A 23,477-nucleotide genomic window follows, 5' to 3' on the forward strand; every position below is an offset into this window, starting at 1 on the left:
AACTCATCCCAATCGGATTATTGAATCGGAAAATATTGACGATTGAAGGGGGGCCGTTTTGCCCCATCCTCCCCTATTTTGTTATCTTCCCGACCCGGAGGGAGGAAGTTATTGTAATGATCCCGAAAATGAACGTGGAAATTTTATCATATCTCCACGTTTCATGACTCCTCGAATCATTCTATGTTGTTTTGAACACATGTCTGTCTGTATTTGTGTGTGTGCGAATGTATGTGATGCAAAATTTTGGAACACGATTTCTCTTGAACGAACGGTGCACTTAAAATTTTTTTTCGGTCAATGCATGTTCATGTAACTTAGAACTGATTAGTTGTGAAGCCTCAGCGGTTCTTTAGTAATTTGCAAAAAACATGTGAAAAAACATAAAAATCATGTTTTTTTCACATATTTCACTATTTCTTCCAAAGTAATGATGCGCTGTGAAATTTTTTTCTCAATCGATGCGTGTTAATGTAACTTAGAAGTGATTAGTTTATAAAAATGATCGTCTCAGCAGTTTGTTAGTTACTCGCATTAAACTTGTGAAAAAAAATGAAAAAGTGAGTTTTCTCTGAGAATTCAACAATTTTACCGAGAATAATGATGAGATATGATTTTTTTATACGATCGATGCATCTACATCACTGAAAAAATTCCGGTCTTATTCGAAGATCGATATGTTCGAATCGTAAGACCGGAATGTCTGAATTTCTACGGAACTGATTGCTATTATTTTTAATTATTCCGTGTTGATTGTCAGGGTAGTAACGGAGAGGGAGAGCCCTATCTTAACATTTAAGATCTGATCAGGGTGTTATTCCTATAATCAGATTCATGACCGATCTTAAAGTGCGTAACATCGCATGTTAAGATCGGATATTGATCTGATTGTAAGATTGTTTACCGGACTGACGATCTTAGATCTTAGTTTCAGACTGCTCGTAAGACCTGAGTTTTTGCAGAGATGTCATTCGATTTTGATTGGATGCTGAGCAAAATCGTCTCAACAAATTTCTCGTTATTTTTCCACTAAACAGAAAAATTGAAATAGGTCGGGAAGTTATTGGTTCGATCCATAATGGGTCACACCCTCTTCAGCGCACACACAATGGGAGCGAGCGAAGCGAGCGACCAACAACCTAGTCGATTTTTTTCTAGTTTTTTCTCCATGTACCAAGATGATTTAACCAAACCCTTCAACGTTTGGTTATAACCCAAAAATCCTAAAAAGTCTCGAGACTTAAACTCCCTGGAGTGAATCGATGTGTAATTAAGAGTCTTTAACATGTTCAAAAGGTCAATCTTCATCACATGACTAATCTAATTTTATCGACGCTAATTTAACTCTGGGAAATGACTTCCCAGTGGGTGGAAAACTATGAATAATTCAATCCGTTCGGCTGCATCAATGAATACCATTAACGTAATTCCATCGCAATGATACCGAATTTTGCTCATGAATGTTCCTTATATTGGCAATGACCTGGAAGACCAAGGGCTTTTTATAGTAGAAGGGGATCAATAACACCCGATTAAATTCACGTGAGAGAAGCATATAATCCGATAAGTAATAATGATCCCTCTAATTGAACGTGAATACGAAGAATGTCAGCTTGCTAAATGATTCTACAGTTTTCTTGTGACTTGGGAATTGCGAATCCGTTCAAGTGTACAGAGGGAGTCGAGTCGGAATGGATCAATGAAATGTCAAGAGGCATCGTCAATTATATTTGCAAATAGCAGTCAGTTAAATGTGGAGTGGTAATAAGGATTCATCAATGAGAGGTCTAGAGGGACTTGAATTTGTTGGGTTTACCTCGGAGTGATAATGAAATTGCAGTTCGAGAATAAACGCGCAGATGTCAAGTTAATGGAAATTATTGTTAGAGGGCGTCAGAGTTTTTTTTTCATGATTTTCTTATGTACCTTCGTAAAATCTTTTGGATATGGATGAAATTCAGGAATTGTTTTCGCAACATCTCTCGAGATAGTGGGTTCAGAGAAAGAAGCCAATTAGTTTCTTTAGACATTCGACTCTATAAAAAAAATCTTCTGACGTTTCAGGAAACTGATTCCTTTTGAAATTGAGTAATTACTTCAATATTCGCAGAAAGACAGTAGAAAACATTCTGGGTCAATCATTAAAATCTCTTTAGAAAATGATTCTGTAGAAATTTTTGTCTAAATCCATTATTTCTGAAGAAGACATTATGTTAGAGAAATAAAGTTCTTTGATTATTGTTCAAATATTTGTAAAACTATCAAGTTGAGAAAAAACTGTAAGATTATCTCGCTTGCCAAACTCGAAATTTTCTATGAAAAAATAGTTTTGACGTTTGTTCTCTGGTATTTTTCTTCAGCAGATATTCAAACGTTTCAATTTTAGGCAGATTTATTCTAAATTTTTCACCTGAAAGTCTTTTTTCAACTTCCAATTTCATTATTTCGCCTTGAATATCAAAATATTCTCTTGAATAAGTCCTTATTCAATGAGTTTCCTTTTTCCCGTGCAAAGTTCAGCGGCATCCATGATTTATATCACTGGATCTCTCCAAGAATTTAAGAAATCGATAAACAAATGTCAACTTTCTTCAACTTTTGGATTCATGAGAACAGAAAATTTCAGAGAACAACCACTGCCACATTCACCCAAAAACTTACTGTTCTGTCCATCCAAATAAATCCTGCATCGTGACCGTAATTCATCGAACCTCCTTATAGCTCGATTCCTGATTAAATCCATGTCTCCAATATATTATTCCCCAACAATGCCAAATTCATACGACGACATTACACCTCCTGTTCCTGGCCTGCCAGCATAGACTGTTCATTCCACTCATTTAAAAAAATTCATCACGGATGTAACACCAACCGCGATAACCCACCGATAAAACGCCTCTTCCTCTCCTTCGCCAGTTTATAACCGACTCCCAATGTCTATTTTTCCTCAAGAATTCTGTTAGAAATTTTCTCAAAAGTCTCCTCAGCTTTATCGATTTGATGACATTTACTGGGCTTCAGTGGGACTGAAGTTCACGAAAAAATTAGAATACTGTTCGTTTCTCCATTTTTCTGACTGTCAAGGTCACCTCGTAAGCTTAAAATTTCCCTATTGAAGTTAAAAATAAGAAGAGTACTTTCAAAGCTCATTCACTGCATTAGAATGTAGGTATAAAAAATACTGATATAATAGTTTGGTATTGGGTTTAGGTGCCAATTAATCAATCACCGATGAAACAATACCTCATCCAAGTCCCTTTAAATATGATGACATAATTCACAGTTCAAAAGAGACAATAGCTTCCTTATCACTGAGATAAACTTTCTAATTAAAATTACATTATCTCAAATTAAAAACTTTGACTGTTCAATCCACTGATAAACGACCCAGGACAAACTTTTAATAAATAGCAAACGTCCGAACGCTCAATAGATCCAAGCTCGACGACATAAAGACGTTTATACTCCTAAACGATGAGCTGTGGGTGTGACTTTCCCGGAAAGATCCCACCAGTGATAAATAAACAAACGCACGTTTTCCCCCAGTCACAACTCCACAAAACAAAATAATGTGAATAAATTATTCCACTCCACAGCTCCAGAAAATGTCAATGACACATCAGTTTCCTGCCAACCATTCCCAAATTAATCCGTGATAATTCAAACTAATGAGGAAGCGTCTCTCCCGCTAACACGACTGACGTGTCAAAGCAGCTGTCGCTTGTTGCGCTACAATGTTTTCACTATCGCAGACAATCTTCGGGTGATAACGATCCGCAACTGCACTGTTCAAACCTCTCGCCACATCACTCAGTCTGAACTCCCCCCCTCCAGGGTGCGTTCGCCACACCCCGGTTATCCCTAAGTTGATGACGTATGTAGCACCCCTGCGCACATATGCGTGGAGGGAGAAAGATTGCTCTATTTGTGCAAAAAGCGGATTAAGATCAATCGAAATTTGATAATCACCTGATTCTGCATCTTCATTTGCATCCCTTAATATCTCAAAGAATTACACTTTTATCTACGAAGAGTAATCAAAGTGATTGATCATCATCAGAATCGGAAGGTGACACCTCGCTGTCGATTCTAGAGTCATTCAAAAGCCATCGACGATTGAATTCTGCTTTTTTCGACGTACAGATGCCGCTGACGAGGTGGTTCTCAACCTGTTGAGCTAGTTATTGATTCATCTGTCATTAGAAGAATTAAATGCTTGATGGGCAATCGATGATGGATAATTCCTAATTTTAGATCAACCCTGGATGATCTCTCAAATTCACAAGTTATTTGTCATGGCATCGTTGGCCCTTGGTAGATGCAGTTGAGTTATTGATCAAAACAGTAGGACCCCAAGCATAATCAACCCCAACATGATCAACTAGGACCCCCATGATTCCATAAGCCGTGACGATCAACCCTTACTTTCGTCGAATTCCAAAATAATAATTATCACCTCAGATTTTAATCCTTAAACTGGTCACGCTTTTCTAGTATCTCACTCGCTCTACAGTAGCGACCTATAGGGTGCGTATGGTTTGGCGGGGATTCCCTTACGATGCGACCACTTAAGGGTTAATCGGGTTAACCACCAAGTGATTGGCCATCATTAGAATCGGAAGGTGACACCTCACTGTCGATTGTAGAGTCATTTAAAAACCATCGACGATTGAATTCTGCTGTTTCGACGGACAGATGCCGCTGACGAAAATGTTCTCAACCTGTTGAGCTATTTATTGATTCATCTTTCATTCGAAGGATTAAATGCTTGAGATAGGCAGTCGATGATGGATAATTGCTAGTCTTAGATCAACCCTGGATGATCTCTCAAATTCGAAAGTTAACTGTCATAGCATCGTTGGGCCTTGGTAGTTACAGTTGAGTTATTGATTAAAACAGCCGGACCCCAAGCATGATCAACAACTAGGGCCCCCATGACTCCATAAACCGTGAAGATCAAACCTCACTTCCATAGAATTCCAAAACAACAATTATCACCTTAGATTTTAATCGGATTAACGACCTGTCAACCTCCACGTGTCGAGCACCACTGAACCACTAGTTACCGTTAGTTCTGCCATCTTGACTACTACGTAACACTGAACTGGGTTTTGTAACCACGTGGAAGTGGGACAACCTGATGATCCAATAGAATAGATAAGAGAGAGATGAAGAATGTTGGACGTAGCTCGCGCACGTGCACAAGTACTCAACAAAACTGGAGACCCCAGGGAGTTGCCGGTTGAATTCGCATGCGCAGTTGATTCATCAATGATTGTAAGTGTATACAGGTGGCAACAAGTTGCAATCGACCTTACACCATGCTGTGCTCTGTTGGTTTGTGATAGCACCAGCAGGACGGAAGAGTCGATAAATAATCATTTGTGTTCGTCACGCAACACTTGTATGCTGTATCGAACTGTTCAGTTGGACTGGCAATGGCCAAGGACAAGTGATGCACATGGTCACAATGCTGATTGGACGATGGTATATCTGGCGATTTTATACTTCGACCCACACACGGGTTACACGAGTGACGCGCTGATGACTATTGATCTGGTGAATTTGGTATAGTTAGTATGGATTTGGGATGATCATTTGAATTCCGGTGAGCGGTTAATGAGAACTTCCGCGGAGCAGTGGTTCACAGAGAAAAAAAAAGTAGTGGAGACGGAAATTAAGAAAAAAATCGGAGAAAAAAGTCTTATTCTCAGTAATTTTCGATTGAAATCTATAATTGTAGATTTGATTGAAATTGTACCGAAATTAAGATATATTTTCTCTCACTAGATCAGCCCGCACGCTCTGCGCGCGTATGTTCTTTTGCATGGGGCTTAATGTATGTCAATTGTAATAAATAGTGTTATATTAGATTTCTGAAGCTAATATCAAGGTTTCCGAAGGAAAAATTTCAGGAATGTACTGTATTTTTTTATGCATATAATACGTCAAGGGTAACGTTTTTTGAAGCCAATCTATTTGGCGTATTGTCATTAGATTTTTTATAAATGATGATAGCATAAATTAAAGATATTACGATAGTGCTACATTATATTATACAATATATAATAGAGTACTATATATATTATAAAATATAATGTACATAATAAAAAAATTGAATAATAAACTGATAATAATAATAACATACATTGCGTAATTTTTTGTTAATTTTTTTATTATGTACATTATATTTTATAATATATATAGTACTCAACGATATTGTTATATATTACATATACCAATATATATGCATAATATATTATATATAATACATTATATAATGTATTATAATATAGCATCGTATAGAATATAATATAATATAGTGTTATCGTAATATCTGTAGTGTATACTGTCATTTGCAAAAAATTTAACGACACAATACGCCGAATAGATTGGCTTCAAAAAACGTTACACTGGTTTTTTTATTGAAGGATTATCAATTGAAGGAATTTTTTTGTTATCGTTATTTTACATCACTTCAACCCGGTTAGAGTATGCTGCAATAGTGATCAAAACTTTAAATGGTTAGATCTCACCATTCTACCCGGCCAGATTTTGAACTCGGAACCTTTCGCATAATTGAAGGAAATGTTGGGTCTGAAATTCAGAACTTTGGGATTCTCAAATTGAGAACATTGTCGTTCAATGATGATTCAATTAATGATTTTTGTTGTTTTAAAATTGATGTGTATACTTTTTACTTCAATGTATATCACCTGATAACTGGATTCAATGGTGAATCAATGTTCAATTGTTCCAGAATTTTATCCCTCTCGAATGTTCTTAGTTTGAGAACGCAAAGGTTCTTGAATTAAGAACGTGTTTCACTTGATATAAGTAGATTCTTGGTACTGCATTTTAGGGATTTTTCTTTTAAAATCCAGTAACCAGTTTCGTATTCTTGGTGCATTAGCCTTCTAGCACTATGAGTTTCTTGAAATCAGTAACTTTCTTAAAATCTGAAACCAGGGGAATGTTCGCCAGCGGAAAATTCAACTTAGAAGATTTTTGAGGGTGTGAGAGTCAAATAATCACACTTACGCATGTTTCTAAGGCGAAAGAGTTTGTACATGATTTAAAAATATTTACACACCCTTAGATTTGTCTAAATCGAATCTTCCGCTATGGTGAATCTTTCACGGAAAAATGTATTATTCTTGATTCGAGTATATAATATACTTGATTCAAGTATATTTTATACTCGAATGGGGGGTGGGTGCTTCAATTCGAGGATGATTATTTCGTATCAGTCCGGGTTGTACCAAGCGCTCTCAATATAAGGGTACAGACGCTAGATGTGAAAACATAAAGTTCAAAAAGTGGAGGTTAAAAAGTGAGGGTCAGAATATTGAGATAAAAAAATTAGGGTCAGAAGATAAAAGAAAAAAAAGTGGGTGTCAAGCAATGAGGTCATATAAGTCATATAAGGGCAAAAGCGGTGATCATGCTTAATATATGATTTATATTTAGACTCTCATTGCCTCACCTATTTTTTTTACTTTTATATTCTGACGCAAATTTTTTAATTTCCACTTTTTGACCCTTATATTCTAACACTTAGTGCCTGACCCTTATATTACACTTGACAGGGGTTGCTACAACCCGGCCTAATACAAGCCAATCATCTTCGAATTGATCTACTCATCCTAAAATTGAATATAAAATATACTTGATTCAAGTATATTTTTTTCCGTGTTTGTTAGTTTCATCTTCATAAACTAGAAACTTTTTTTATGTCATTAGGCCCGATAAACTCGCTTCGCTCGGTTAGATCGCGGTTTTCGGGCCCGATGACATAAAATATCGTATGTCACACGGCGATAAAAGTATTATCTGGGAAATATGATTATAAAGCCACATTCGCCAGATAATGCTTTTATCGCCTGATAATATAATATACTATTCTCTGGGTATGTGATTGGGAGTGGGTGATTGATATTTGCTGATACATTTGTTTAGGGGCAATTTGGAAGAGATGGGTTGGTAATAGGGAGCAAGAACTAATTGGGTAATTAATATTCAAGGATTTGAACACGTATTTGTGGAATGTCGGTGAACGGCGGACGTCGAGGTTTGTGTAGATGGCGCATGTCCGTGGAATTTTTTCATTACGATTCTGGGCATGATTACTGGATCATTAGTATGAGGATAAAAGCCTTGATTGTTTGAATGATGTATGTAATATAGTTGTGAAGCGCAAAATATGAATCGAATTTTTCACAGTTCATCTGAAAAATATTTGAAAATAATGGGTTTTAGAGAGAATTTGAAGGGATCTTCTTTGTAGGAGGTAAAATTGTGCAAAGACGATATCTTAATGGATTTTGCTGACTTTTCTTTTTTAAGAAGATGCTCGACTGTATATTTATCGCTTGCGGTTGATCGGTGGAGGTTAATGATGTTATAATGTTATGGCTCATGCTAGTGCAATTTTTTTATATGATTGAGGCCATGATTGATGACTGATGTGTGTATTTATAGTTCCCTTTTGAGCTAAATGGAAATTCTGATCGCGTAAATGATTTAGGTAGCAAAAAGATCAAGAATGGTGGTGAATTCGAAAGAGTTGTGCATAGATTCTTGTGGGAATATCATTGGAACACTGTTAAACAACAATGAAAATTTCATGGACAGCAATAGGAGACTGATATTGAATTCGATTTAGGTGAGGGAAATAGGAAATTGCTCTTGTATCGTATACAGTATAGTTATTTTTACAAATAAATTTGCAATATTCTTCTGAATGGTTATTTTGCACATCATTTCCTTCTATCATGTAAAATTCATTGTTCATTTCATTTTATTAAATTAAACAACATTTCCTTTTACCTAATTTTGTTAGATTTTCAACTTAGTTGAATGTTTTCAGCATCATTATCATTATTCTTATTATCCCTTTTCTTCTCTATGACCGATTGTCCTTGTCACAATTTAAAAAAATTTAATTTCCACATACTTGAATGAATTTGAAATATCACATTTGAAGAAACCATCAGAAAGCTCACTTTCAGGGAAATTCGGAGGGAAATTGTCGTTTTTCAGGTCCCTCGACACGAAAATTAATGTACACACCTCGCTATGGAAAACATATCACCCTCCCCCACGTGTTTGTCATTCTCGCCTTTGGCTCGGAAGGCTATCTTGCACGTGGGGGACGGTGATCTGTTTTCCAAGTTGAAGATCCATCGCCTTACCGACTAAGCCAACCCGAGCCTCTAACTGGACGCTAACGGAGTTAATATTATCATGAGCAGCTGAGAGCATTTGGTATGGTTTTATGGATTTTTCAACTAAAGAAAATGTTAACGCTTTCATTCTCTTGTTTCATATGTATCAAATTATTTAGTTTGTGATTGCTTGCCTCAAATGGTTGATGATATTGGAGGAAAATGAAAATTGAAACTCAGAATAATAAGAATACAGAATAATTGTTATGAATGATTAAAAATTATTTTGGAACGTGGCGCATGAATCAACATCATCGGATACCAATTTAATTGATATCGGAAATTTTCAGATTGTTGCGTTGATTCTATCGTGCAAAATCAGTGAATTCGAAATTTGATTTGTTAACTATTTACAATTGAATTAAAACAAGAAAAAAAAATTCTCTCACTTCAATTAATTCTAACACTCATAAACTTTATCATTTTTAACATGAAACTCGAATATTCGAATTGTTAATTACGTTCAAGCACTCAGTTTCTTTTTTTCCTGTGTATTTCCTATGGAAAATAAACTTACTCATTGCCTATTCCCTTAGAATAGGCCGACATGCTCCGGCTTCATTCCTGACATTTCTGACCGATAATACTACAATCTGAAGGGGTCGCCAATAACATTGGTCTCCCTGCCGGACACCGTAACATACATACACGGAGATGAAAAATTCTCGGAATTTGAGTTAAGAATTGCAAACAAGTTTTCACCAGTGGAAACATCAAGCAAAGCATCTGGATACTTTTTCTGCACCGACCAACATTTTGCGCAGCAAAGACTTCTTGATAAGTTTAGATGTACCTTTCCTCTTGGAAACGGTGAATAATTTGTAAAAACGTTTCGCTTCATAAGTTCTCCACCGATTCAACGATATCATTCATGATAAATGATGATTAATCGTTCTCGTAGGTGGACAAGTTTAAATACAACCCAAAAACGACCTTTAATTTTTTAAAATTCACCATGACCTTCCACAAATCAGTCGTAAGCCAATCGATCCTGAAAAACCTCGGAACCCTTGCGTGTATTGCTAATGATGCCCCACATGATACATCTTCATCAATATATAAGAGAATTCATGAATAAATTAGCAAGAAATTCCGATTGCGACCCCTCGTTAAACCATCTATAGATACAGATGTAGTATCATCGATAAGGTAATTATGGCTTTCGATGCACTGAAAATTTTACACTGATAATAAATGCAACAAACCTGGTGCCTCTGATTCCAATGTTTCCGACTCCTGTAATTCGATATGTTCTCTTGTTCTTCTTCTCCCCCGGCCGATGGAACCAATCCTAATACCAATGTTATCAACATTGTCGATGTTACTAAGGTCGATCGGGCTACCGACTATGTAGGGACCATTGTCCTGGGTATCGGCAGACCCGTTCGGGGTTGCGTTATGATTGTTGGAATGATTTGGTGTAGGGGTACCATCCATATGAGGTATCGATGATAAATCGGGGGGTGTGAATGGCCGAAGTGCTACGGGGCTCGGTGCCCGAGGATTCCCCCGACGCGTCGACGGCTTCATCGATGGGGCCGGAACCTGTAATATCGATAGTTTTATTAAAATGTGCACTGATACAGAGACTAATTCATTTTTAACGAGGGTCGTTAACTTTTATCAAAAGGTACATTTAACGATAACGAACGCAGACAAAACAACATTTTAGTTACACTTAACCTTTACACCGAACTCCCGGTCTGTGGACCGCTATTAAAACTTTCAGAGTGTATAACTATTGATAAATGTAAGGAACAAATTTCAAACTTCCAGTAGCTCCAACCGATGCAAAACGTTGATTTTTTCTCGCCCCGATAAATTCATGAAACCACTAATGTTTCTTCTAATTTATGCCTTGAGGGAATTGATCAAAAATAATAATTGGTACCAATTATTCATAATGAATGCCATATCTTTGTTAGTTTGATATTCGAGAATTAACAAGCGAGATTAATATGAAAACATGTCCATAACAAACATTTATGGGTGAAGAAAAAAATGAAATATACGTTTTGCCTCTTCTGTTCGACTCTTTCCCATCAGACCCTCATTTGAACCTTCAGTTACAAAAAGTATTGATTCATTCGCTCAAAAAAACGGGAACTTCGATCGAGACGAAGTAGTGGTCTGACAGACTGCGGGGTACGGTATTGTATGGGGATTCTCAATTTAGGGATTTTAATGGAAAGGTGGCGGGTAAGTTGCCCGTGGAGTGCTGAAGCACTCTGCTCGCTGGAAGCGGGAATGTTCGAAATAATGTTGACGACTCACAATTCTTTAACTTCAAAAACTCTGTACTTTCAATCAAAATATTATTTAGACTTCAAGATATTATTACAATTTGAGGAACTGTTTCCTCTTTGAACGATGAGACAGGAGTGTTCTTACTTCTCCTAAATTCTAATAATTGTACAGCAATATTGGCCTTTCAGGAATTTTCGCCAAAGCTCTCACGTACAATAATTTCCATGGCCGTCGGACATGGCCATCGGACATGGCCGACGGCCATGGCGTGGCCATAGGTATTTTGGAATTCGTGGCCGTTTTCCATGGCCGTTGGCCACCAAATAAATAAATAAATAAATGAATAATAGAATTTTGTTCATTACTCGAAAAATGAACAATTTTCCCACATTGACGGAAATTATGTTTTTTTCTCTATATGCTTCGGTATAATTGAGGAATAGGGGGTTAAATTCAGAAGATGTTCTGTAATAAAATAAATGAATAAATAAATTAATAATTGAAAGATGAATAATTTTTCAACATTGAGGTAAATTATGACTTCGCTGTATATAAAATATACGAGTCATGTAATGGTTATATGCGATGCATGTGAAGTTCGAAGGGAGGTCAAATTGCTATTATACGGAGGTCAGATAGGGATTATGTGAAGGGTATATGAGGGTTATGTGTTGTTGGTATGGAGGACACATAGGTTGTGTGAAGGTCATGTAGGTCATAGCCAGGTTATATGGAAATTATATGAATGTCAGATGCAGGCTTTATGAAGGTGACGTGAAGATCATAAGGAGGTTCCGTGAGGGTTATGTGAAGGTCGTATGAAGATTGTACAAAGCTCATGTGAAGGTTATATCGGTCATATGCAGGTTATATGCGAGTTATGGAGAGGTTACATGCAGGCTTTATGACGATCATAAGGAGGTAGGATGAAGTTCATGTGAAGGTCATATGAGGGATCTCCCTCATATGACCTTCACATGAACTTCATCCCACCTCCTTATGACCTTCATAAAGCTTGCATATGACCTCCACATAACTCCCATATAACCTGCATATGACCTACATAACCTTCACATGAGCTTTGACGGATCTTCATACGACCTTCACATAACCCTCACGTAACCGTATGAAGGTCATAGGAAGGTCATGGAAAAGTTATATGGGGTATTTAAGGGTCATGAGAAGGTCAGATGGAGGTTACGTGCAGGTCGTATGAAAATTGTACAATGCTCATGTAAAAGTTATGTAGGTCATATGCTTGTCATATGGAAGCTATGTGGAGGTCATATGCAGGTTATATGCAGGTTATATGGGAGTTATGTGGAGGTCATATGAGGGTTATGGGGAGGTCGTATGAAGATTGTTCAAAGCTCTTGTAGAGGTCATGCAGGTCATATGGGAATTATATGGAGGTCAGATGCAAGCTCTATGAAGGTCACGGAGAGGTCATAAGCAGGTTACGTAAGGGTTATGTGAAAGTCGTATGAAGATTGTACAAAGCTCATGTGAAGGTTATGTACGTCATGGGGAGGTTACATCCAGGCTTTATGGAGGTCATAATGAGGTGGGATGAAGGTCATATGAGGGCTTTATGAAGGTCATGGAAAGGTTACGGGCAAGTCATGGAGGTTATGTGAGGGTCACGTGAAGTTCATATAGAGGTTACGTGCAGGTCGTATGAAGATTGTACAATGCTCATGTGAAAGTTATGTAGGTCATATGCAGGTTATATGGAAGTTATACGTAGGTCATATGCAAGCTTTATGAAGGTCATATGCAGGAGCTCTACAAGAGCTTTGTACAACCTTCATACGACCTTCACATAACCCTCACGTGACCTCCATATGACTCTCACCTAACCTCCATATAACTTTTATACGACCTGCATATATCTTCTATATAATGTCAATGATGCTTTACCTTCACATGCGCCTTGTATGCCTTTCATTTGACCTCACATAGCCTTCTCATGACCCTTAAATACCCCATATAACTTTTCTGTGACCTTCCTATGACCTTCATAGATCCCTCATATGACCTTCACATGAACTTCATCCTACCTCCTTATGATCGTCATAAAGCCTGCATGTAACCTCCCCATAACTCCCATATAACCTGCATATGACCAAATAACCTTCACATGAGCTTTGTACAATCTTCATACGACCTTCACATAACCCTCACGCAACTTCCTTATGACCTTCACGTCACCTTCATAAAGCCTGCATCTGACATTCATATAATTTCCATATAACCTGGCTATGACCTACATGACCTTCACACAACCTATGTGTCCTCCATACCAACAACACATAACCCTCATATACCCTTCACATAATCCCCATCTGACCTCCGTATAATAGCAATTTGACCTCCCTTCGAACTTCACATGCATCGCATATAACCATTACATGACACGTATATTTTATATAGAGCGAAGTCATAATTTACCTCAATGTTGAAAAATGATTCATCTTTCAATTATTAATTTATTTATTCATTTATTTTATTACAGAACATCCCCTGAATTTAACCCCCTATTCCTCAATTATACCGAAGCATATAGAGAAAAAAACATAATTTCCGTCAATGTGGGAAAATTGTTCATTTTTCGAGTAATGAACAAAATTCTATTATTCATTTATTTATTTATTTATTTATTTGGTGGCCAACGGCCATGAAAAACGGCCACGAATTCCAAAATACTTATGGCCACGCCATGGCCGTCGGCCATGTCCGATGGCCATGTCCAACGGCCATGGAAATTATTGTACGTGCTAGTAAAAAATGCAATAACTCTAATAAGAATTATAACGTTTTTGTGAAATTTTTACCTGACACATTGTAATCTTTACTAGAGTTATTGCACTGCAGTTTTCACAAGAATGCTTTATAATGTCTAGTATTGAGAGGTAAATTTTAATAGAAATTCCTCTCCGTGCACTATTGAACGAATCGGGAGCACATACCAATGAAAGAGTGAAGCTTTGAAATAGAAACGAAAATGTTGCGAAAAATGTCAGACTTGAAGGATTTGCATCATGAATTCATCTAAAGACTTTCCGAAAGTTGGAGAGAACTATTTATGAAATAATCCCATAGTGATTGGAATTTATCAGAGGCTCTCATGGAAAGTGGTGGTTCTGGCATTAAAAAAAAAACATGAAGCTTTTATTTCTCTATTTTCTTTGAGTACGATTCAAGCACAGTGTATTTAGAGCTTTCTTTTAAAGTTATTTTAAAGTTGTTACTAGCAAATTAAAGGGATATGTAAATTAAAGCTTTAACGAAAGTGACCTCGCAGGGCCATCCTTAAGGTGAAACGGATCAAGGGGCTGGTTACTTAGGAAATCACTGGACCACACGATTGGAAATCAAGGAAGAAATCACCAGAAATCACTGGAAATCAAGGAATTTCCATTTCTGGTCGTGATTTCTAATGACTATTGGAAATCATCGGAAATCAGTACAAATCATAAAGAAATCAGGTGATTTAAAAAATAATTAGAAATCATCGAGGAAAGTGGAACCCAAATTTTTTATTCGGGCTGACTCATACGATTCCGTTTGACTCTCATGACCTTCTTATGCACATGTCATTTAATTCTTACTATCACATCCATAAGGCCCTTCTAAACTCTTTGGTTCCCCGAATCTTACCCATATGCGATTATCGGCAGGTGTCCCACTTTAGCTCCGAAATCATGATTGTTTAAGTGATTTCTTGAAATCATGAAATCATCAGAATCTACTAAAAATCATGAAAAATAAAAAAAAATCATGATTTCTAATTCTTATTAGGAAATCAAAGAAATCATTCAAGAAATTACAGGAAGCCGGGGATGCGGCAGAGGACTCATCAAATCAATGCAACGTTCCTTACACGGATTTCCGGAATAGCTTTAAAACCGATCAGCATAATCACACAACAAATAAAATACTAGCACAATCGAAAACTGACGTGAAAAAAAAAGGAGTACAGTATTTTGAACTCTACTTCAAGGAGTCGGCAAAACCCTGGTACGAAAACTGCAAAATTTCGAGAGAGGCTATCGTTACTGTTAACTGCGTTAGAGAAAACCATTACCACCTCGCCGCCTCCTTGAAAAGGATTGGTATAGCTGATGACGCAAGTTGCTCATGTGGAGCAGAAAACCAAGACTTCGAGCACGTATTATGGCAATGCCCAAAATTTAAACGTCAGAGAATCAAATTGTTAGGCAGACTGAAAAAATCTAGTTGCTCTCCTCCATATACCACAAAAAAATTCTTAGATGGAGCACAAATATATCGCAGAATATATCACAAGTATATCGAATCACAAATATATCGAAGAAATCTACAAATACCTCAAAGAATGCCAACTACAAGTATAAATATGGTGTATAAATAAGTTAACATGTATCTTGTATAACGACAGTGTAAATAACTCGGCATAAGAGTTCCATCACTGTAAATGATAAATAAAAAAAATCACAGGAAATCATCCCATTTGGAAAATCACTGAGCCACCGGATTGAAGAGTGACCAACCTCTCAGAAGGGGTCGAAAAGAGAGCTGTGAATGTTATGGTTAATTTCTGACTCATTTAGGAGTGGACTTCTGCATCACACCGTAGCTCATAATTGTTTCCTGCTGGAAACTGTTGGAAACTCCTGCACATTTTTTTGAGGATGATAAACTAGTTTCCAACATTGTTCCTTCGAGTTGGGTTTGAGATAGAATCCAGTGGAGAAGTGGTAAACTGCGAACCAAGTCTAATGGAAACCCTATAATACTTGTTATGGTTTACCACTTTACTGGTGAATTGGCCATGAAGTTCATAGTATATGTTGAGAATTGGAGTGTTTAATTTAGAATCGCATTTTAACCCTTGCTCAGATTTCGGTGACTTTTCAGGACGTTGAGGGTTCAGTTACAATATTCTCATGAAGAGAAGGTTTCAGAAGAGACCTGTCGGAGGAAGATTGATATGCTACAAAAATAGAATCGATTTTTTTTTACTAAACCTCCTGTTTTCCCAATTATTTCGATGATTATGCGTTCTGCATTTTGGACTCCCTGTCAACGGACATAATGTTTTAATATTTAGTAGGTTCTTCATGTGAGAGGGTTCCGTTACAAATATCCTCCCCATGAGGTAAAGATTTAGGAGGGGTTTTCTGTACAAAATTTGATATGCGCCAAAAGAAGAATTTTTATTTTCTATGCTAAATCCACTACACTGTTAGAAATTTTCTGAAATTTCATGGAAGATATTATAGTAAATCTCATAAGAGTGACATTGAATCGGATTTTCGAAAAAACGAAAATCCGATCCGAAATCAAATTTCAAGTTTCAAGTAGAACTCACGGAAATTCATGAGTTTTCAGTGGGAGTGAAATGGAAATTTGACAACTTGATTGAATTTTCAGTGGAACATGAATATTCAGAAACAAAATCACATAAATTTTCAATTTTCCCCGAATTTCCTTGATTTTTCAGAATTTTCACAGAATAATTGAACTGAAAAATCAAGTATTTTATTAATTTCCAGATCATTTGAACAATTAAAAATTACCGTCATGGGACTTCATGTTTTCATATTTTTGATTCCTATGATACTTTCCCCTGCTATTCTGAATCAACTACGTAGATGTAAACTGACAATCCTGAATTTTTGAGTGATAAAATTTAATCACATCTGGTAATGGTTCGTATTTTCATATCGATTTAAATACATTGATTGTACATGTTTAACAATCCACTCAAAGCCTTGTTATCATGAAATCATGAAGCTATCTCTGACTTTCAAGATATTGGTCATAATGTTGTCATATCATCATAATTTTTCCGTACACCGAGAAACAAAGAGAATTAATCCAATCAAATTTGTTGTGAACAAGAATTTATAGTGAGATTTCGTGCGGAAATTTCAGGTATTTGTTCATCTGTAATAAATTTGATTGGCAGACCTATTTTTTTTTCAGTGTACTGTTTCTCAGGATTTTTCGGCTGAGAATTGGTATTGCAAAAATACCGGGCTATCTACGGGAGATAAAATAAAGGATCCTTATCCACGTGCTTTCTGCACGTGATCAGATTAATCTGATCAGATTTGAATTCTATTGGTAGAAATTCCATGGAAAAAAATAACCACCGAAACTTCTGTATTTCCCTTAGATTGAAATGCACTTTTCGAAGAATTATCTCTTTCCAAGGGAATTATTGGCTATGCTTGATTAAAATATTCGACAAAATATAATCGATGTACGCTTTGAACAGAATAACGTGATGAAAAATTCAAGTGCGGTGGCCTCTGTTGAGGTACTGAGCAATAAAGTATTAATGGACTTGATATAATCAAGTTTCCCGCATCCTTTTACGCAAACGATATGCAGATAAGGGAGTCCACTACTGTCCTCCGATATCTCATTTCAATTCTGGAATATTCAAGACTATGTCCCATCGTGATGAAATTTGAGGAGGCGATTGTACTTTCATCCGAGTATCACTACAACGTGAAATGTCTCAAGTAACCTCGGAATTGACAATAAAAACCCCCTCAGTGCATCGTACTACAATTGTTTGAAAAGATCACCTAACAATAGCGAGGCGCATTGTATCATAGAGAATAGATAATCATAGCGCAATAAGTCATGACTGTGTAGACTGAAACACGTCATCCAGCCCATCCCACACTTGTAAACACGTGCTTAAGCAGACGGGTTATTGGGCCTTGGAAAAAGATCAAAGAATAGCTCTGACGAGGATTTCAGATTCTTGGTATAATCGGTGAACCATGATTCTGGTTCTAACGTAATATAAGTGGGAAATTGCATTTGTCTTCATAAAGCATAGCTATTTTTACTAATAAGTTAGCAAAATGCTTCCGAATGGTCTTTTTACATAGCATCTTTTTTTATCGTATATCATTTAACGATTCAAATTATTCTGTTGAGTTCAATTTTTTTTTCTTTAATAAATTGTGTCAGATTTCTTGTGAAAATTCTTGGGTAAATGAAATGAAAGAATGATGCTATCTTTAGAAAATCTTTCTTCATTCATAATGGACTGCACTTGAAACATTAAATTTGAACAACTTTTCACTTTCAGTGAAGCAGTAGAAAAATTCAAAATTTGCAAAAATCTTGACTCTTCACTCCTCACAGAATTTCTTCAATTTTCCCAAATTATCGATACTCTGGATTATGTGAGATAATTCTCCAAGTCCAATAGTACAATAAGAATAATTGGTCCTCTTCGCAGGATTTCACTCAGCTTTCCATACTTCGTAACTGTCCCATAAACAGTGCAAGCCCGTCACCAGGTATTTTGCTAATGTATGACAATCCTTGTTGAAATGCTCACGACTTATCTCTTCGCCAGTGCTGGATCTTCCACCATTATTCTTATGAAGATGATTACGTTAACACATTATAGTAACTCTTTGTGTCACTGTATGATGCGAAGTTCAATCAACAGAACTGAGACTCAGATTGAATGTGGATTGTGTAGAGTGTGCGCGTTATATGAAAATCCCCCACCCCGAATGGAAGTTTATGCCTCATCTTAGAATATTTGAGAACGAAGGAGAAAATTCGAGACGAATCGAGAAAGTCATGCCTTAGCTTTTTCATATGACTCTATGATTCATCATAGTATCAGCAGCCTAGCGGTAAACCGATTTAGATCGACTTAGCTCTTCGCTGAGTTTTCAAGGAATATCTTCGAATGTAAGCGAAATTTATAACAATTTTTGTAGCTCTCGCAGTAAACCTGTTTACCGCTTCGCTACTGGTATCATATTTCATACAAGTCCCAACGGGACTTAAGGGTTACCCCCACCGTACGGATCGATGAGTCATCATACCCAATGGCTCGAGTGATTCACCGATGACGTCATCTCTATGGAACGTTCCGCGACTGTCGCGCTACCTGATGGTGGTTGGGCGGATTCCTCTATCCGGAACCCGCCAAGCAGACCTACTCACGATTGATAGGTTTTTTCTTCAAAAATATTCGGCATGCTGTCTATCTATTCGACGATAAAGAATATCATTTTCCATTATCTTCAAGATAGTCTGAGCATTGCCCTTCTGAAAATAGACTTCATTTTTCCTCATTTCTGATGAAGGATGACAAGGAAAATTTTACATTATTGATGATTCTACATTTATCTCAAGAACACGTGATTCTCTAAAAAACAACAAAAAATATCTTCAGATTTCCGTCTACAGTCAACCTGACTCGAAATATTTTATATTAGATCTTATAGAATAATCTACTTTTGAAATAAAGGTGATGATCTCTCCATTTTTTTCACTAACTTCGAAAATATTCAAAAGGTACAAAAATCGATTCTGTCTATCTCTCCTCTGAACTATTTGAGTTTATACTCGTGATTCAAGAGTTTTTTCCTCCCCTGAATATTCCAAACCTCAAGTGCTGAGAAAATAATGACATACTGTCTTCAGTAATCAATGAATCATCTGTTGTTTTTTTTGAGCAATGGAGGCAAAGATAAATAATTCGCGGAGTTCCAAACTCGTGATCCCACCATAAATTTCACAGGTGTACACCACCACTTTCCACTTGAATTGTTAACAAACACGATAACTTTAATTCTAGCCATCTCTCAATGAATTGGAATGCCGCTTCATCCCCAACAATCCGCCTAAATATGCGATTGCTTGTAATTCCGAGCGTAAAACTAGGAATATACTAAAATGAAATAAGTATTTCATGCATTAAATCAAAGTCAACACCCGAAATTACTTGAGTAAAGTCACTAAGAAGATAACGAAAGTCACTTAAGCAAGAAGCAAGCTAAACCTAATCTTCGTAAAGTATAACGGAGTATAGTACATTACATCATTAAGTCTACAGAGTATTTTTAAGGAATGTGCGAGTTATAATGTGAGCCGAAGGCTAGGTTTATCTGCTTAGTCGTCAAAAAATACTTTTTGGCCCGTGTGATGTACTCAACTTATGAAGAGCATATTATTTTTCATAACTATTTCTCGTTTATCCAAATCTCATTCAACCACTGTTATCCATTCCCGAGTACTCAATTAACTCTGGGTGAATAGGAATAGTTGATATCAAGGACTGCAGCTATGAAGCCGAGACCCGAGACATCAATCACGTACTCTGGACATGTCTTGTGTTTCCAGTGATCAGAGAAGCAATGGTTAATAAATTAATTAAAATCAGATGTCCAAGGCCATTCACCATCGACGCATTCCACGTTCTTAAGAGACTGACACCTATAATAGTATATTTCAGCACATGTGGGGCAATATCGTCTTTAACGTGTGTGGGGTTTACAACATGAGCCGAAGGCGAGTGATGTAACCACACACGTTAAGGACGAAATTTCCCAACAAGTACTGAACAAAATTTTATGTCACGAAGACGCTTATTCTCGACGCTTCGCGTCTCGTGTCTAATTCAGTCGGTTTCAGACATGAGTGGCGTAAAAATCATTTTTGCAATTCCTGTGGAAAAAAGTTCACTTTTCAGGGCGGTTTAGCGGACGTAAAGTGTTTCTTTTCCGCACGACGTGTGTAAGTCGCATTTAGGTCATGGAGAAAGTAAATTCTCATGCGTAAAGCTTCGCTTTAGGCACTCGACATTTGTTCTACACACTACCTTGAACTTTACGCACATCGTGCGGAAAACAAACAATTTACGCCCACAGCATCCCAGAAAAGTGCACTTGGCAGGTATTACGAAAAATGCAATGGGTTACACATGCGTGTGAAAAAGTAGAACTTTACACACTTGTAACACAACAATACATTTCCATACATTTTCAGTAAAAGTGTTTTAAGGTCCCTCGGCACGAAAATTAATATACACACCTCGCCATGGAAAACATATATCACCCTCCCCCACGTGCTTGCCGCCCTCGCCTTCGGCTCAGAAGGCAATCTTGCACGTGGGGGGCGGTGATCTGTTTTCCAAGGCTCGGGCATGTAATGTACTATTTTTGACTCATGGGAGGTGTGTAGCGCTGGCCGAAGGCGAGTATTACTTTCCCAAGGGTCGAAGACCACTTTTCCCGCGAGTGTCGAATCCTATTTTTCATCACAATGTGTGAAAAATGAGATTTAGCGCACAACTGATGAAATATACTAAACGAATTTGTCATAACTAATAAATTATAATCGACACAAAAAAAAGTTTACTTAAAAAATTAGGATGCTCAGTTTTTTACCGTTTGCATACATAAAATTACTGGAAATAAGTCTTTACAATCCATAACACTTCAATGTACGAGAATCCTTTTGAAAATTAAGATGCTGAACTTCACTTTTTTGATCGAAAAATCGTCAAGACTCTCGGGTTATAGTGTGCACTGAGAGAGAATTTATTTTCTACCAAAACACTTTTTACATGTCACAACAATAGAACGTGTAGATGGTTGCATTGATTTTAACACAAAAAAAAAATCTGATGAATGTAACCAAGCTCCACCATCAGAAAATATAAATTAAATAAAAAATAATCTTCTCTAAGTGTGAATTAGTGCCTACTGTTATCCCTCTCGCATGACTCCCAATCCACTTCATAAATAATAATACTGATCTCAGGGATTTGCGCGGGAAATGGATCACGTGTTCAACCACCATCACTTCCAACTCCTTAAAAATCCTCGTAATCTCCTCAACAGTGCGAAGCAAACCCTATACAATTCAATTCCTCGGCACTCAGTGGAATTTCCCCCGAGAAACCTCAGAGATGAAACGAAAATCCCGCACTAACCGACGCCTCGCATGTTCCTTCACTCCAAATTAACTCCAAGAATTTTAAATTACTCACAACGGTCAGACGGATCGTCCGAGGCCCCTTTCCAATTCCCGTCTTGCTCTAATATACCAGGACTTTTCGCACTCGATGATAAATCCAATATCAATCATAATCATTCAAGAAATATCAGTTCCTCTTATCACTCGAGGCATCTGGACAACTTATCGTGTATCGTGGAAATACTTTCGAAGGCACTATCAGGCACTTTGAGGAGGCACGTAACTGGCATGCTGGCATGTACTAACGGTGGTTTTTCTTTAGTATTCCTCTTCACGCGTTTGCACAGTAGAGCAGAATCGACCTCTTTCTGAGATCCCTCCGTTAACTAATCCACCCACACTATTTTTCCTTAATGACTCAACATCGCTGTCACATGAATAATGAATAAGTAATAAGTTGTTTATCTTCACAACATCATCGGAATAATATGCAAATTATGCAGAACACTTTGGTCTCAATTAAAACTAAATTTAAGTATTTGTTATTATCAATCAATGAAGTAGCCTTTCAATTTTCATTAGCCTTGTTTTGGTTTCGTTGCACTTACTGTTCATTCAGGTGAGATCGGGTGAGTATAAATGAATAATTGAGGGGATTAGTGTGGAATAGAACCGTCGAGGTGCACGCACGCCACTTCACTGTCTCAGCACTCTTTGGCACAAGTCTGAAAACTCACTATCTGCGGGCCTATCATTCCCCCCGCCTCCACCGTTTGCTGACATACGCGCACCGCGGTCTCTGCCAGCTCTCACCTTCTCCCTCCTCTTTGAGCCAACACAGTCACCATATCGACGAGGTAAATATATATACTCCTTTCACCTCCAGAGCTCTATTCCTCGATTTTCCTGCTCTGTCTTCCTCTATTCCGGCCCTTCCACAGCTTGAGCGGACACACCTTGATTTCCTTCCGTGTGGCACCCTTTCGTGACATCATCGCGAAACTAGGTGATGATGTGTGTCGTGAATTCAGGAGTTGATTAAATTTGGGGGTGGAAACAACATTAATTTGATTAGTTTCTTTGGAAGAAGGGGGATGGAATAATTTGATGGGAAAACAGAAAGCTTTTGATAAGACTTTTTGAATTTTGAGGGGATAGCGATATTTTTGTGAAGCGTTTTCACTGTTTGAAAACGTTTAAAATTTCATGGACAATTTAGTAGTAATTATCAGGAGAACGATATTGAACTTGATTCAGGGGGTCAAAAAT

General features: G+C 37.2%; 1 protein-coding gene across 5 annotated transcripts in view; it reads right to left on the reverse strand.

Moving 5' to 3' along the window:
- LOC107044989 (probable phospholipid-transporting ATPase IA) overlaps window positions 1-22,893 on the reverse strand; it is a 75,693-nt gene extending 52,800 nt beyond the window's left edge. For 3 of the 5 annotated variants that reach the window (XM_015267071.1, XM_015267073.1, XM_015267074.1), the window contains exons 1-2: window positions 22,282-22,893; window positions 10,433-10,772 (exon numbers count right to left, since the gene is read on the reverse strand). In XM_015267071.1, the coding sequence (XP_015122557.1) occupies window positions 10,433-10,757 (325 nt within the window). In that variant the 5' untranslated portion in view covers window positions 10,758-10,772; window positions 22,282-22,893. Of the gene's footprint in view, window positions 1-2,661; window positions 5,082-10,432; window positions 10,773-22,281 lie in introns of those variants that run through there. The other 2 variants (XM_015267072.2, XM_015267075.1) reach the window with 2 other exon arrangements.
- Between the last annotated feature and the right edge of the window lie 584 nt (window positions 22,894-23,477).

Source organism: Diachasma alloeum, unplaced genomic scaffold, assembly GCF_001412515.2.
Source record: "Diachasma alloeum isolate Michigan unplaced genomic scaffold, Dall2.0 Dall_scaffold_00858, whole genome shotgun sequence".
NCBI lineage: Eukaryota > Metazoa > Arthropoda > Insecta > Hymenoptera > Braconidae > Diachasma > Diachasma alloeum.